General features: G+C 40.3%; 1 protein-coding gene across 5 annotated transcripts in view; it reads left to right on the forward strand.

Annotated features, from left to right (window-relative positions):
- LOC144464120 (uncharacterized) overlaps positions 1–16,524 on the forward strand; it is a 30,370-nt gene extending 13,846 nt beyond the window's left edge. The window contains exons 4-8 of one of the 5 annotated variants that reach the window (XM_078169760.1): positions 752–887; positions 1,456–1,521; positions 3,489–3,537; positions 8,721–8,735; positions 15,492–16,524. In XM_078169760.1, the coding sequence (XP_078025886.1) occupies positions 3,510–3,537; positions 8,721–8,735; positions 15,492–15,946 (498 nt within the window). In that variant the 5' untranslated portion in view covers positions 752–887; positions 1,456–1,521; positions 3,489–3,509 and the 3' untranslated portion in view covers positions 15,947–16,524. Of the gene's footprint in view, positions 1–341; positions 888–1,455; positions 1,522–3,488; positions 3,538–8,720; positions 8,736–15,491 lie in introns of those variants that run through there. The other 4 variants (XM_078169763.1, XM_078169761.1, XM_078169764.1 and 1 more) reach the window with 4 other exon arrangements.
- The last annotated feature ends 888 nt before the right edge of the window (positions 16,525–17,412 follow it).

A 17,412-nucleotide genomic window follows, 5' to 3' on the forward strand; every position in this document is an offset into this window, starting at 1 on the left:
TAAATGTTTTATTATGTTCACGCTGTTATCAAAAAGCAGTAGAAATTAAAAAATCACTTATCAAGCTCAGTTTTTCAATATCTGCTCTCTAATCTAAATTGCAAATGCTTTTATCGATACATTGTTGTAATAGATGACACGTAACACAATCACAAAAAGATGTGTTTGGCTCAAAGATACAGTCTACCACAATTTAAACTCAAACCCAGAGCCAAGGACAGAAAAGCCCACTTTACGACCGAGGGAGAAACCTGTTCCCAGCACCTTTGCCTCTACCTGTGTTGGACTGATGGTGCCGCCGGTTTCTGTTGACAGACCGAGTGTAGCGTTGGCCGAACCAGCAGAGGCTGAAACACTGATCAGTTCTGCATTAACAATGGCTCTGGCATCTCCTGTTAGAGACAGTTCAGCCCCTGCACCGACACTGGGCCCTTTGACTGCACCACCTTCAGTATGGCCCAATCCAAGACCCATCCCAACGACTGAAGGCTCCAGCAGCTGCAAAGGCATCAGCGTCACCAGCTTTAGACGTCCCGTCTGAATCGATCTTTAAATCTTCCTTGACAACTGCATAGGTTACAAACAAAGAGACAATACATTTAATCTAAAAAACAATATTTGAAAGATGTATCATGTCATTGTAAAAACATACATATATTTCAGCAATAACCACTCCACAGGCAAATTCCAAAAAGTTCATTTGTGAGTCTGAGAGGACGTTTGTGCCAAATTTGAAAAAAATTCCCTCAAGGCGTTCTAGACATATTGTTATCACGAGAATGGGACGAACGGATGGACAGACGGAGGGAGGGACGGACAGACGGACGGAGGGATGGACAGAGAGACAACCTGAAACACCTCCAGCCACTGCTGTCGCCGACATAGAGGTATCAAAATGTGAACTTTTAGCTTTCAGCTCTCCTCACCATCTCAACTCATTTCTACAGTTACTGAGTTTGGAGTTAGTCTGGATCAATAAAGTTGGTGTTTTACTTTGTTTTTCTTCTTATGTTGTTCTTATGTTAGCTCAAGTTTTACTTTTCTCCCCAAATATTTCTGGTTAAACTTTTGAATTTTTTTCCTTTCATACACTCATAGACTCAAAGATACTTGTGTGATTCTTCTGCAGGCTTCTCACCCATCATCACCTGCTGCTGCTGCAGATTGCTTCAATTAATCAGTTATTTTTGCACACTTTGCGGCATCAGCCAGCAAAGCCATTTTCATTTTTTTTGGTGCTCCTTTTCTGTACCACCTGCTGGCTTTCTCTTTCTATCCATGTTAACAGTGCCACATACTAACTGCCACAGCATGAGCAGTGATTCTTTCAGTTTCAGTCTGATGGCAATATGAGCACCTCTCTCCTTCTGTGTCCGTTTATTCTGAGCAGTTGATAAGAATCATATAATTTCAGTTTCAGTTTCTTTTTCAATGTGTTATATATACTCCACCCAGGGTGCAGTCCAGCAGTTAAACAGAGGGCACAAAGCACAGAACATCTTCTAAAAGCACCTCATTCAGGTATGTAATACATTGTATAGATCCTGTGTGATTGGTATTTTACAACATATATCAAATGGTGTATCAGGAATTTATGTGTTTTTAAACTGAATGTTTTATTCAGTAAAGAAAAATGAAATGTGATTTGCATCTTCATTAACTTCATTAACACAATAACACTGGTTGAACATTAGGGCTGTCAAAAGCACCATGAAATTGAGTTTGAATATTTTCGAATTAATTTAGTAGAGTTTGAATAATATTCAAATTTATTATTATTATTTTATTTTTTACACAAAAACACAAAAAATAAGCTGCTTGTTGCTGGCGCAATATGAACGTGACACTTGGATGAAAACACCCGTTCTGACCGCAATGTTTGGATCAGGCCCGGACTGGCCCACGGGAGAACCGGGGAGTTCTCCGGTGGCCTGGCCCGCAAGTGGTCTGCTCCGGCCTGCCTGTATTTTTTTTTTTTTTTAAGGCGCGCTCTGCAGAGCAGGCTGAGCAGCGCAGGTGGCCGTGCCTGCTGGCAGAGAGCCTGCCCACTGTCAGAAATGATAGGTGCTTGTCAGCATTTGTCACAACAATTGGTCAAAAAGGGTTTTTTTGTAGATTCAAGACGTGATTGTTTCGCTTTCCGCCTGCGCCCGCCCCCAAATCAGCGCGCCTGTAAACTGAAAGCAGCTTGGTTGTGGAGAGTGAGGTGGAGCAGAGAGCAGAGAGTGTGTATGTGTGCCTGTGTGTGCAGACTGTGCAGTAGGAGCTCTGCAGCTCAGCAGCGCCGTTACAATGAACCGACCACAGGCGGGTTGCGCAGGCTGAAACAGTTTGGGAACCCCTCTTAAGGATAGGCTCTTATCTGTCTAAGTTCAAAAGTTTTCAGTATCTATCTAATGTTACTGAAATAAGATCAGATAAGTTGAAGTTGCTGCTGACTTGTATTTTACTTGTTTTACTGTTGCATTGAATATGGGTGTTGCCATATTGATTATGATAAGCTGACATCAAAATGATTTGCTGACAAAATAATACAATCATGTTGTTTAGTTCAGCATAATACACATTGATACAGTATAGGAGTCCTGGTTTATTGAGGGGCACATTTGGTGAGGGTAGGGAAGAGAAAAGCACTGGACTGGAGGACTATGAGTAGGGTTGCTGTTACAGTTGTGTTTAATAGAGTTGTGTGACTATCAGTCTGGAATAATGAGCTTTGGTGATCACTTAGCCCATATGTGTGTCTGTGTGCATGTGCACATGTGTGAGCATGTAATGTGTGGATTGGGTGGATTGGATGGCCTGGGTGGATGTTTGACTCCTGGCCTGAATCTTTGTCCCAGTCCGGCCCTGGTTTGGATACTACAGTGCGTAGTTTTCCACCACAAGAGTGGATCCTGGTCTCATTCTGGTAACGTTTCATCTCTTCTTCAAAAAGGGTAGGCAGGGAGGCAGCAGGTGCAACACTCTCCCTGTATGTCTCCCAGAGCAGGTCACACATCGCGGACAGCGGAGTGGGTGGTGTTGGCGCAGCGGGCTCCCCCGTCGGGGACTCTCCCTCCGTCGCTGCGTCCCTCTCTGGCCCGGCTTGTGTGCGAGTCATCTCCGCCCGAACGGGATTCGCCGTGATATACAACATTATTGATGTTATTAATTAATTATTAAAGATATGCGAATTATCAAATTTAGGTTCAAACTTATAAAAAAAAAATATATTCGAATACAGTACCAGTCAAAAGTTTGGACACACTTTTCCATTCAAGTAAATGAGAAAGTGTGTCCAAACTTTTGACTGGTACTGTATTTCGAACTTTTTTTCGAAATTTTTTTTTTGACAGCCCTATTGAACATTGATGAACAAATACCTTTTTGTCTGAATGTAATGTAATATAAAATATATTTGTTATAGCTCTATTAACCATTATTTCAGCAGTTCACAGTGTGCTGAAGCTGTAATCTGCTGCTGACATGTCATCTTTTTCTTTCAGGGGAAACGACTTGTCCTGAAGATGTCAGGTGGTAAGCATACATCTAAAGGTGTGTTCACACCGGACTCGTTTTTTCTTCGCTGTTGCTCGGTTCGCCCCTTTGATATTGCTTTATCGCTCAGTAGCAATCGCTCGTTAATGTGGCAGAAATCAACAGACTTGCTTTTTCGCTTTGATGACGTCATTGAAGCAATCAGGGTATTTGGGGCGGGGGGGCTGGGGGGGCTTGACTGTCATGACATGTCAGCTTCATTAAAAGTATAGCTGCAAATTAAAAGCAACAATAGATGTAAAAACACACAGACACAATGCATCTGTCTGAGCATTTATACTTCAGACTGTATGGAGCTACATTTGTGTCTTTATTACATGCGAGAAAATAATTGATATGAGAGAAAAAAAAATATTTGAGAGAAAAAGTTTTCACACTGATAGCGAAAAATAATAATATTTGAGACTAAAAAAAGTTTTGAGAGAAAGTATTTTGTCATAGAATATAAAAAAATAATTTGAGATTTAAAAAATGATTTCCGAGAAAAAAAAACTCTCTCAAAAAACTTTTTTTTTACTCTCAAATATTATTTTTTGCTATCAGTGTGAAAACATTTTCTCTCTCTCAAAAAAATGTTTCTCTCAAAATATTTTTCATCTCTCTCTCAAACCTAAGTCTTTGCTCTCATGTCAGGATTTTGCTTTCGCTGTGAAAATAATGTCATGGGCGGGGCTATTGTTCCTATCGTTCCTATTGGCCAGTCTCAATCGCATTGACAGCTAGGTGAGGATCCTCTTGGGAGTCGAATTCAACTGAATCATTCATCCACCATGGTAGATTCACCGGCATAGATGCGCTGCGTTATTTGGGGGCGGATATGCATACATTACCGTTATGCATATGTGGCCAAATGGACAGGAGAGGGAAATGAACCGACAATGCCACCTGTGGAATTGCACCCCAGGGAATACACTCAAACCTGTAGACTACTCTTAAGAACAGAAGGTCACACAGATTCGTACACTGGTAAATATGGGGACAGGAGACGGACTTCCAAATATAACAACACAGAGGTCCAAAGCCGCATGAATGCACAGCCGCGTTACAGTGTGCTTTAATCAGTCTGTGGAAAACCGGCAGAACAGCAGTGGAAAACGGAGCGGCCGCACCGGGGCTGGAGGCCGTGGATAGCCGTCCTTCAGGATGCCCAAAGCAAAGAGCTGTAAAGCAAAGAGTCACGGCAGCTGTGACATCATAATACGAAACCGGAGCACGACACACACAAAGCACACCAACCGGAGCACGCCACACACAGCCCTCGCCAGGTAAACGCCAGGTAGAAGTGAGCGCGCCCGTGAAGGGAAGACCAAATAACGCAGGTGCCACCACTGTGCAATTAGGCTCCGAAAACTGGAAATTAGGCCCAGCTGATGCCAATTAAGGGCGGAGGTGTAGCAGCGCTCACCCTGCCACACAAGGAATGTTGGAAGAGAAAGCACCGTAGTAAAGTAACGTTACTGGGATAACCTGGTTTACGGTAGCTAGCTAGATGTAAAGTTAACACTAGCTGGCTAGTGCAGTTAATAACACAATCTCGGTAAAATAACGTTAGGTGAGAAAAGGGATTTATTATAGGAATGATTTTGATAACCAACTTGCTCAGCTAGCTACCCATCAATTGTGTGTGTCATCATCTTACCCAAACATTGGAGTCTCTGCTCCCAAATAACACAGCGCATCTTTGCCGGTGAATCCACCATGGTGGATGAATGATTCAGTTGAATGCGACTCCCAAGACGATCCTCACCTAGCTGTCAATTCGATTGAGACTGGCCAATAGGAACGTGGCCCCGCCCATGACATTATTTTCACAGCGAAAGCAAAATCCTGACACGAGAACAAAGACTTAGGTTTTGAGAGAGAGAAGAAAAATGTTTTGAGAGAAACATTTTTTTGAGAGAGAGAAAATGTTTTCACACTGATAGCAAAAAATAATATTTGAGAGTAAAAAAAAAGTTTTTTGAGAGAGTTTTTTTTTCTCAGAAATCATTTTTTTAAAATCTCAAATTATTTTTTTTTATATTCTATGACAAAATACTTTCTCTCAAAACTTTTTAGGTTCAAATATTATTATTTTTTGCTATCAATGTGAAAACTTTTTCTCTCAAATATTTTTTTTCTCTCATATCATTTATTTTCTCGCATGTAATAAAGACACAAATGTAGCTCCATACGACCGCGGCAGCGACTGAAAATTATACATTTTGATACATACAGGTGGCTATACATAGGCCTATTGCAAAACTCTGTAAAAGTACACCAAAGCATACATTTTTGTTTCCAAATATTTGACAACGAAACCATTCATACGGTCAATAAAAACCATTTTGTTAATAATAAAAAACAAATGTAATCTCAACGGTGACCGCGCCAGCCGGCGGGACTGCAGCTGAACAGCTTCCAATGTTCATTAATTCATTCAATCGCATGTTCAGTGTGTGTGTGTGTGTGTGTGTGTGTGTTTGTGTGTGTTGTTAGTATGTCAGAGAGGTGGAGTATCAATACAAAAAAAGTTTCCACTAATTATTTCGGTGTTTATTTCTTTTAGTTCTTAGGCTATTTTTCATTAAAATACATAATATAGCCAACAATATTATAGACAAAAAGTTAATCTAATTTATTATTGTAGAGTGTATTTAGCAAATCACCACTTTCAACTGGAGACACAGTGCAACAGCAGCAGCAAAAAAAAAAAAAAAAGGCATTATTACACACAGTGGTGGACAAAAGTTTTCAGACACCCTTAAAATTTTACACAATCTCAAATATTATCATGAAATATTTGTGGAAAAATCTTTTTTGTGTTTCAAAAGGTGTGGCTGCATTAGACAGATACAAACAAATACAAATTATATTTTTTTGTTTATTGTTTACAAGAAAAACTAACAAAACTAAATTCTTGACAGTTTCAATATGTCAGTTCTCAACATTGTCGGTATCAAAGTCAACAACTAACAGAGAATGTGTTCAAAACTGAACAAAAAATAAATAAACCATCACATCATCAAATTAATATTTAGTAGTCCTGCCATTGGCACGTAGTAGAGCTCTAATCCTGGCTGGCATGTTCCCCACGAGCCTTTCACACTGTTGAGGGGTAATCTTGTCCCATTCTTCTTGAATTACTGCTTTTAATTCTTCTAAATTCTTTGGTTTATGCTTTGAAACAGACCTTTTGATAATCCACCACAGATTTTCAATGGGGCTCATGTCCGGGGATTGAGCTGGCCACTCTAAGACCTGGATACTGTGCTCCTGCAGCCAAGTTCTACTGGCCTTGGATGTGTGGCAAGGGGCATTATCTTGTTGAAACATCCAGTTTTTACCTCGACAGAACAGTGCACGCGCAGAAGGGAGCATGTGAGTTTCGAGAATGGTACAATACTTGGTAGAGTTCAATGTGCCATCACAGACAGTGAGATGACCAACACCAGCAGCACTCATGCATCCCCAAACCATGATACTGCCTCCACCATGCTTGACAGTAGGTACGGTATATGCTGGAGATAATGCTTCGCCTGGCCTTCTGCGTACCCTCACATTAGTAGGAGGAAGATAAAGCTGGAAACTGGACTCATCTGACCACAAAATCTTCTTCCAATTCCTGGCTGTCCAGTTCTTGTATGCCTGGGTCCAACGACACCAGGCTAACCTCTGTCTCTCATTGATCAGGGGCTTCTTGATAGCCTTGTAGGACCTTAAGCCATGATCTAAAAGTCGGCCACGTACAGTGCGGGTGGAACACTGGACACCAGTTTGGTTTGACCACTGCTGCTGAAGCTCCTGTGATGTCATTTGGCAGTTTTGCCTGCACATGCGGATCAGGATGCGGTCATTTCTTGCTGAAGAAACATCCAGATCTTGGTTTGTCTTCCAAGCTGTTGGTTCGTCTGTATTTCTGCAGAGTGTATCCAACTGCTGAAGGACTGCATCTGCACTTCCTGGCTATCTGGCGGCAGCTGTACCCTTCCTGGCTGAGAATCTTTAACTTCAGGCGTGTTTCCTGCGTTAGGTTCCTTGTTTTAGCCATTTTTGTGTCTGAAGAACTTTCAAATGTGCTGGCTTTATGTAGACACGAAGCATGGCAACAAAAATTGTGTCTTTTAATAAAAAGAACGACCTTCATCACTGGTACCAAAATGACCCAATACTCAAAATTTCTTATGTATTTTTATGGAACCAATCAATTTTAAGTTTTTAATGGCTTTTTTTTAGGATTTATTTAGTATTTTGGCTGTGACTGTACTAAAAGAAATTGCACTTGAAGACCTAAGAGTGATTCTTAATGCAATATTTCACAAATGCATGGGGTGTCCGAAAACTTTTTTCCACCACTGTATGATGGTCTGGCAGATCGTTGCGGCGCTTGGAGGCAGTTGACAGTGACAGTTTTTTCAGCAGCCATTTTTCTTCCTACCAATAACCTATGGTTGAGGCAGCTCCAGCTCCGCTCACATGCTCTGACTCAGGCATCAGAGCCTCTGAGCTACAGCGATAGATGCATTGGCGCTGTCCGTGGTGCTTTACACTAGGACCGCCAGGATTACAGCGCCCCTCCAAGCGCCGCAGTCCCGCTGGCTGGCGCGGTCACTGTTGAGATTACATTTGTTTTTTATTATTAACAAAATGGTTTTTATTGACTGTATGAATGGTTTCGTTTTTAAATAAATATTTGGAAACGAAAATGTATGCGTTGGTGTACTTTTACAGAGTTTTGCAATATGTCCTGTATGTATCAAAATGTATAATTTCAGTCGGTGGTATAAATGCTCAGCAGTCTAGTGTGTTTCATTTTTGTAACTTAAAGGCTTCAGAAAACATACAAGACACATTTTTAGGAAAAGTCATAGGAAGAGAAGCTTGTCGGTTTGATCCAAACAGAGTTATTTGCATTATAAAAACCGCCGTGGTGGCTCTAGGACAAGTGCACTTACATTGATCACTTCCATAAAATAAAACGAGAAATTGGAGAAGATTGAAAAAATTATTGAAATTAAATTAGGGAACTGATCACAGGTGTATTGTCTCTGTGTGTTTTTACATCTATTGTTGCTTTTAATTTGCAGCTATACAGGGTTTCTTTGTAATCCTTGTAAATAATGTATCTGTTGTTAAAACAATGGACTTTTAATAGTTTTAAAATAAAAACCTTAACAAAGTTTCCCTTTTCTTTTTTTCAGACCTTGATGCTGAGAGTAAGTAAAAAACTTCAAATTGTTTCTTGTTAGTTAAATACAATCTTTACTTCACTAGGCTGTTTGTTATGATGAGATTTTAGGGACTATATTTGGAGAAGTTACAATGTTATGAGAATAATTACCAAATTTTATGAAAATTTATTATGAAAAACAAGTAAAATAACTGTGTGTTTGAGAGTAATAATACTGTCTGAGTCTGACACATTCATACCTCAATCTTAAAAGGCTTTATGCAACAATCAAGCTTGATCATATAATGGCGTGTTAAGGCCATTGTAGGTTAAAACTAGAACTGCAGCCTCACGGTTGTGTGCCCCCGTGAAGCAGTCAAGTTACATGGATAGTTTACATCCATGTCTGTGAAAACATGGATGCTTCACACACATCTTTCCCCCAGCAGCACAGAAGATCTTTACAATCAGCACAGTTTTAAGATTAGTCACCAATTCAGTATCTGATCAAATGTCTCCTCTCCTGTTCCTGAGTTGCGATGTTGAGTAGTGGCCAGAAAAGTGTTTTATGTACAATATTATGATGTCACAGTGAAGCTCACCATTTGGATATAAAATGTCATCCCTTTATCATTAGATCCTTTTAGACATTTGTGAGAAAATTTGTCATAACTAGCATGTGAATTCTTGAGTTAAGGCCAAAAATTATGTTGTGTGAGGTTAGAGTGAACTTTGACCTTAAACCATCAAATTGTAAATCAGTTCATTCTTGAGGTCAAGTGAACATTTGTGCCAAATTGGAGGAAACTCTCTGAAGGCCCTCTTGAGATATTGCATTTAGTGATGTCATAGATACCTTTCGATTCCATGATGAAAAAAAAAACCCGATATCAGCGTAAGAATCGAGCGGTATACGCCATATAGCGTTACAGTCCATGCCTACATTCAGAGCGAGGGGGTGACAAGGAAGTACAACTACACATGGCATACCTACCAGGGGTGAAAGTAAGCTGGTACGGTCCGGTACTGCGTACCACTAAAAGATTCATTTTAAGTTGCCTAATTAAGCCCTTCATAAGGCAACATCTGAATTAGCACAAATTCAATTACATACAAATTTATGAAACAACCTGTCATGTAACCTTTTACATAAATTTTTTTTTTTATTCCTACTTCAAAAGCCGTTTTAATATATATAATATATCAACATTCCCTCTTCAATATCTCTTTTGTTTTGCTAAACATCAACAACTTTCTCCATTAAACAACTGTATTTATTTTAGTCTCTCACCAAAAATTAAATTTTACTAGATTACATTGATCACATGATGAGAACATAATCATTTACCTTAACCTAATACTTGTTTTTACTTAATAGAGCTTGAACACATCATAATGTAACTAAATGCAACCTCTGTGAGCTGTTAGTTGTGGCCACCGGCTGCTTAGAGCTAATGCTAACTATCTCTCCTCCTGCTGATTTTAACATAGATTTGCTGTTCACAATGAATGTAGCATTATCAGTAGGGATGCACGATAACTTTTCTTTTAAACCGATACCGATAACCGATAACTTTCAGCTCCTAAAGGCCAATACCGATAACCGATAACACACACACATATACAGTATATATATATTAGAGATGCACGATAACTATCGGGCCGATAACAGGAAATTATTATGTCATTCTGATAAGTCCGATATCATGACGAATAGCCCCGATAACATATAATTTTGTCAGCACGGCAGTGCCCCGCTCCCACTATGAGACCTGTATGGCCTGCAGTGAATGCTGCGTTCAAGTGACGTCGGCATAATCAGAAAAACTCTTTCTGACTGGGAAAATTCAAGAATACCCCCATGTCAGAAAACAACTAGTTAACTCGGTCATAATTTCACACAGACGCGCACACTCTCTCTCTCTCTCTCTCACACACACACACACAGATGCGCACACTCTCTCTCACACACACACACACACACACACACACAGACGCGCACACTCGCTCTCTCTCACACACACACTCTCTCTCACTAGTGTTGCAGGGTATACTGGTACCAATGGTAGACCGCGGCACTAAAACTCCACAGTACATATGATACCATAATGTTGGAGTACTGTAGTACTACGGTACCTCACGGTACCACTGCTGTGGGGTAAGTTCAAAGCCCAGTCGCAAGAGGGTGAGTGTCCATGTGCCGTCCAATAACGGCGTGCGCTGTCCAATAACAGCGAATCCTGCCGGTTGTGGGTTGAACGGGGGTCACAGACACAGACAGGAATACATATTCCTGTCAAATACGGCGGCCATAGTGCTCTGCGGCACAAGATAACGGCTTACCTGCGACAGATAAGTCCGGCTCCAGGTCCAATAATGTCCTCTTCTTGGCGTCATGAATGCCCAAAAGTACCTGAACAGCTGAGCTGTGGCGGCACACAGGTATGTGACGTGTCAGAGGAGAAACGAGCTGTTCACATTTCTCTTTTTGTGGCAGGTAACGGTCCAGAAATAAATATCTCTTCATTTAAAGGGTCAAAACAGTTTTGGTTTTGTTCATAGTATTGATGTCAAGATCTTAGGTATATATATATATATATATATATATATATATATACAGTACAGGCCAAAAGTTTGGACACACCTTCTCATTCAATGCGTTTTCTTTATTTTCATGACTATTTACATTGTAGATTCTCACTGAAGGCATCAAAACTATGAATGAACACATGTGGAGTTATGTACTTAACAAAAAAAGGTGAAATAACTGAAAACATGTTTTATATTCTAGTTTCTTCAAAATAGCCACCCTTTGCTCTGATTACTGCTTTGCACACTCTTGGCATTCTCTCTGAGCTTCAAGAGATAGTCACCTGAAACATATATATATATATATATATATATATATATATATATATATATATACACATATGTATATATATATATGTATATATATATATATATACAGTACAGGCCAAAAGTTTGGACACACCTTCTCATTCAATGCGTTTTCTTTATTTTCATGACTATTTACATTGTAGATTCTCACTGAAGGCATCAAAACTATGAATGAACACATGTGGAGTTATGTACTTAACAAAAAAAGGTGAAATAACTGAAAACATGTTTTATATTCTAGTTTCTTCAAAATAGCCACCCTTTGCTCTGATTACTGCTTTGCACACTCTTGGCATTCTCTCCATGAGCTTCAAGAGGTAGTCACCTGAAATGGTTTTCCAACAGTCTTGAAGGAGTTCCCAGAGGTGTTTAGCACTTGTTGGCCCCTTTGCCTTCACTCTGCGGTCCAGCTCACCCCAAACCATCTCGATTGGGTTCAGGTCCGGTGACTGTGGAGGCCAGGTCATCTGCCGCAGCACTCCATCACTCTCCTTCTTGGTCAAATAGCCCTTACACAGTCTGGAGGTGTGTTTGGGGTCATTGTCCTGTTGAAAAATAAATGATCGTCCAACTAAACGCAAACCGGATGGGATGGCATGTCGCTGCAGGATGCTGTGGTAGCCATGCTGGTTCAGTGTGCCTTCAATTTTGAATAAATCCCCAACAGTGTCACCAGCAAAACACCCCCACACCATCACACCTCCTCCTCCATGCTTCACAGTGGGAACCAGGCATGTGGAATCCATCCGTTCACCTTTTCTGCGTCTCACAAAGACACAGCGGTTGGAACCAAAGATCTCAAATTTGGACTCATCAGACCAAAGCACAGATTTCCACTGGTCTAATGTCCATTCCTTGTGTTTCTTGGCCCAAACAAATCTCTTCTGCTTGTTGCCTCTCCTTAGCAGTGGTTTCCTAGCAGCTATTTGACCATGAAGGCCTGATTGGCGCAGTCTCCTCTTAACAGTTGTTCTAGAGATGGGTCTGCTGCTAGAACTCTGTGTGGCATTCATCTGGTCTCTGATCTGAGCTGCTGTTAACTTGCGATTTCTGAGGCTGGTGACTCGGATGAACTTATCCCCAGAAGCAGAGGTGACTCTTGGTCTTCCTTTCCTGGGTCGGTCCTCATGTGTGCCAGTTTCGTTGTAGCGCTTGATGGTTTTTGCGACTCCACTTGGGGACACATTTAAAGTTTTTGCAATTTTCCAGACTGACTGACCTTCATTTCTTAAAGTAATGATGGCCACTCGTTTTTCTTTAGTTAGCTGATTGGTTCTTGCCATAATATGAATTTTAACAGTTGTCCAATAGGGCTGTCGGCTGTGTATTAACCTGACTTCTGCACAACGCAACTGATGGTCCCAACCCCATTGATAAAGCAAGAAATTCCACTAATTAACCCTGATAAGGCACACCTGTGAAGTGGAAACCATTTCAGGTGACTACCTCTTGAAGCTCATGGAGAGAATGCCAAGAGTGTGCAAAGCAGTAATCAGAGCAAAGGGTGGCTATTTTGAAGAAACTAGAATATAAAACATGTTTTCAGTTATTTCACCTTTTTTTGTTAAGTACATAACTCCACATGTGTTCATTCATAGTTTTGATGCCTTCAGTGAGAATCTACAATGTAAATAGTCATGAAAATAAAGAAAACGCATTGAATGAGAAGGTGTGTCCAAACTTTTGGCCTGTACTGTATGTATATATATGTATATATATACCTAAGATCATGACATCAATACTATGAACAAAACCAAAACAGTTTTGACTCTTTAAATGAAAAGATATTTATTTTTTCCAATGAAAAACTATTGGCAAGCATCTCAAACATTTTCGAAAAGATATCAAACAAAAAAACTGTTTGATATCTCAAATGAACATCAATTTAAATAAAGTGCATTACTTACTGATATAAAAATAAAGGCCCCTTGATCTGATGCAAATACATGCATTGGGATTACAAACTGAAAAATTTCATTCCAGAAGTTCAAAAAATAAATATATATAGAAAATGATTGCACTGAACAAGTTAGACTTGTCTATGTAAACAAACTGAAAAAGTGCATTCCATAGTAACAAAAAAAATAAGTTTAAAGAATTTTGGCTTATGGTTCCATTCAAATGAATACCTTTTCACTAAGGTAAATGGGGTTCAGTTGTTCTTTTATCTCATATTAGAAGAGAGAGAGAGAGAGAGAGAGAGAGCGTCTGTGTGTGAGATAGTGTTGTCACGGTACCAAAATTGGGACCCACGGTACGATACCAGTGAAAGTATCATGGTTCTGAGTAGTATCAGGATACCACAGCAAAAATGAGGCAGATGTGCTTTTTGTCATTTATAAAAAGATAAATCACTTTTCTATAATACATCAATGATATTTCAATGGAATAAATTACTTATTGACTTATTCATACTTCAAAAACAGCATCAATAAGTGATTAACATAGGGGGGATCAAAATAAAATAAATAAATAAAATAAAAATCAACCAGCCACCCTCCTCCCCTGACAGGTAAAGAACAGTCCCTTCATAAGTAGAGAACAGTCCCTAAAGTGCAGTGAGGTTTGTGGACCGTTACCTGACACAGAGAGAGAGAAATGTGAACGGCTCATTTCTCCTCTGACACGTCACATACCGGTGTGCTGCCACGGCTCGGCTGTTCAGGTACTTCTGGGCAGTCACGACACCAACAAGAGGACATTATGGGGTGTCGGTAGCTTAGTGGATAGTGCCGGCGCCCCATGTACTGTATAGAGGTGATGCCTCGCTGCAGCGGTCGCAAGCTTGACTCCGGCTTGCAACCCTTTGCTGCATGTCGTCCCCCCACTCTTTCTGTCTCCCCATTTCACACTGTCCTGCATATTAAAGGCAAAAAGCCCAAAAAATAATCTTTAAAAAAAACAAAAAAACAAGAGGACATTATTGGACCTGGACCCGGACTTATCCGTCACCGCTAAGCCATTATCTTGCGCCGCAGAGCACTATGGCCGCCGTATTTGACAGGAATACGTATTCCTGTCTGTATCTGTGACCCCCGTTCAACCCACAACCGGCAGGATTCGCCGTTATTGGACAGCGCGCGCTGTTGTTGGATGGCGCATGGACACTCACCCTCTCACTCCAACATTATGGTATCATATGTACTGTGGAGTTTTAGTGCTGCGGTCTACCGTTGGTACCAGTATACCCTGCAACACTAGTGTGAGAGAGAGTGTGCACGTCTGAGTGTGTGTGTGTGAGAGAGAGAGTGTGCACGTATGTGTGTGTGTGTGAGAGAGAGAGAGAGTGTGCGCGTCTGTGTGTGTGTGTGTGAGAGAGAGAGAGAGAGAGAGTGTGCGCGTCTGTGTGTGTGTGTGTGAGAGAGAGAGAGAGAGTGTGCGCGTCTGTGTGTATGTGTGTGAGAGAGAGAGAGAGCGTGCGCATCTGTGTGAAATTATGACCGAGTTAACTAGTTGTTTTCTGACATGAGGGGGTATTCTTGAATTTTCCCAGTCAGAAAGAGTTTTTCTGATTATGCCGACGTCACTTGAACGCAGCATTCACTGCAGGCCATTCAGGTCTCATAGTGGGAGTGGGGCACTGCCGTGCTGACAAAATTATATATGTTATCGGGGCTATTCGTCATGATATCGGACTTATTGGAATGACGTAATAATTTCCTGTTATCGGCCCGATAGTTATTGTGCACCCCTAATTATCAGGGTTGTTTGGGCTATTTACTGGTATTGCGGTATATGAAAAATTCATATCATAACGAAAATAAATAACGGTTTTCGGTACAAACCGGTATACCGCCAAGCCCTAATATAATATATATTCTATATACAGATATATATATATATATATATATATGTATAATCTTTCAGATTAAATGTAGTGTGTGTTTGTCTGTGACCCATGCAGTTGTGAAAGAACACCTTGGGGTTGGTACAGGCAGGTCGCAGCCGGTGATTGACACCATTGAACGGCCTGGCAAAGCTGTTGCAGCTGGCGCCTATGCTAGTGCTGGGAAATACGAAGATGGTTCTGTGGATGAAATTGGAGTGTACGCTGGTGCAGGATTTGGCCATGCTCGTGCTGAATGGAGCTTTTTTGATGCTGAGGCCAAAGGGCCAAACGCCAGCGCAGGAGCTGAAATCTCGAAGGCAACTGGTGTTAAAGCCATGGCCAAAGCAGAATTAGCCAGTGCTTCAGCTGCTGCTGGTCCAGTGAAAGCTACAATCGGTCTGGCAGCAGACACTGGGATCGGCTTTGGTCCATCAGGTCTAGAAGCAAAGGTGCTGGGAACAGGCTTCACTATTGGTCGTAGAACTGGCGTTTCTTTCCTTGGCTCTGGGTTTGAAATTAGATTATGGTAGACTGTCTGTGATTGTGTTTTGTGCCTTCTATTATAACAATGTAATAACAAAAGAATTTGCAATTTGCAGCACTTATACAGGAGTCTTCTTCTGACATTTCAAACTTCCACCAAGATATATTTCTTATGTCCAGTGCTACGTTATGTTTTCACTGCATTTAACCTTCGCTGAGAATGTACTGTCAGTTCAGGGAAGTTTAAACTGGAACAAGTTACCCGTCAAGATAACAGTGTGTCCATCTTTTGGGTCTTTTAAAGTGCAACTTAAAAATTGGATCCTAGACAATCAAACCTGTGAGCATTCTTAATCTGGCTTGTCGTTTGTATATTGTTATTTATATGTGTGTGTATGTGTACATGAACTTGTAGGTATTTATGCATGTTTGTACATGTACACTGTTTTACATTGGTCTTTTGTATTGTAATGTGCTGACCGTTTTTTTTATGCTTATTGTTTGGGGACTGCGGATGAAATTTAGCATGCATTTTAACTCCGGCATATTTACATTACATCATGTATGTACTGTTCATTAATATGCACTGTCCCGACAAAATAAAGCAATAAATAAAAAATAAAAATAATGAGTGATTTTTAAATATCTACGACACAAATACGATCATTGTACTTCCACTTATCAGAAGCCACTGCTGCTTCGATTGTTCCGTTTCCTGCCAACAACTTTGTGTCACAACTAAATGGCTTCCACTCTACTTTATTATTGTTTGCTGACATTAAAGTTATGTAAAACTTTTTGTATTGTGTCAATTCATTTTTACAAAGCATCCTGCAGCTTGCAGTAGCAGAATAAGATATTTGATTTTCCTCTGAGCACAGCTGATCCAGGACAGTACCAAAGAATGATGTTCAAAATAGACTGGATGTAAATGTTTACAGGATGAACTCAAGAACCTGCCACAGACTTTGCTCACATAGTTTCACATGGAGATCAGCTCAGGTCTGGCATATGAGTTTGAATGTTTGTATGTGTGGTGGGTATAGGAAGGACACAGAAATGATGAAGTGAATGGTATAAATGAAAAACACTCACTTTTGGTAGAACTATATATGCAATAACTACAAAAGGTAAATTACATGCTAATCACAGGGTAAACTTTACTAATAATAAAAATAAGAAACAACTGACAACAAGAGGAATCATATTTTTCTGTAAGTGCAGTGTCAGGCATTAGTCCTGCTATAGCTCAGTGAATCACAGGTGCCCTCTTGTGGCGACAACAGACCAACAACACTCACTCCAGATATTACAGATGATAAAAAATAATATTCCACAGCATTTTATTCAATACCACAGAGAACTACACACAAGAATAAATACAGCTATAGCATGAAGTGAATTTAACTGTGACTAGATACTTAATTACTAAGCCTAATTATAATTATTATAATAATTAAAAATAATTAGCAATATTTAACATGACGCAGTTTTAATTAGCAATTAAGGTGGC

This window comes from Epinephelus lanceolatus, chromosome 8, assembly GCF_041903045.1.
Source record: "Epinephelus lanceolatus isolate andai-2023 chromosome 8, ASM4190304v1, whole genome shotgun sequence".
NCBI lineage: Eukaryota > Metazoa > Chordata > Actinopteri > Perciformes > Serranidae > Epinephelus > Epinephelus lanceolatus.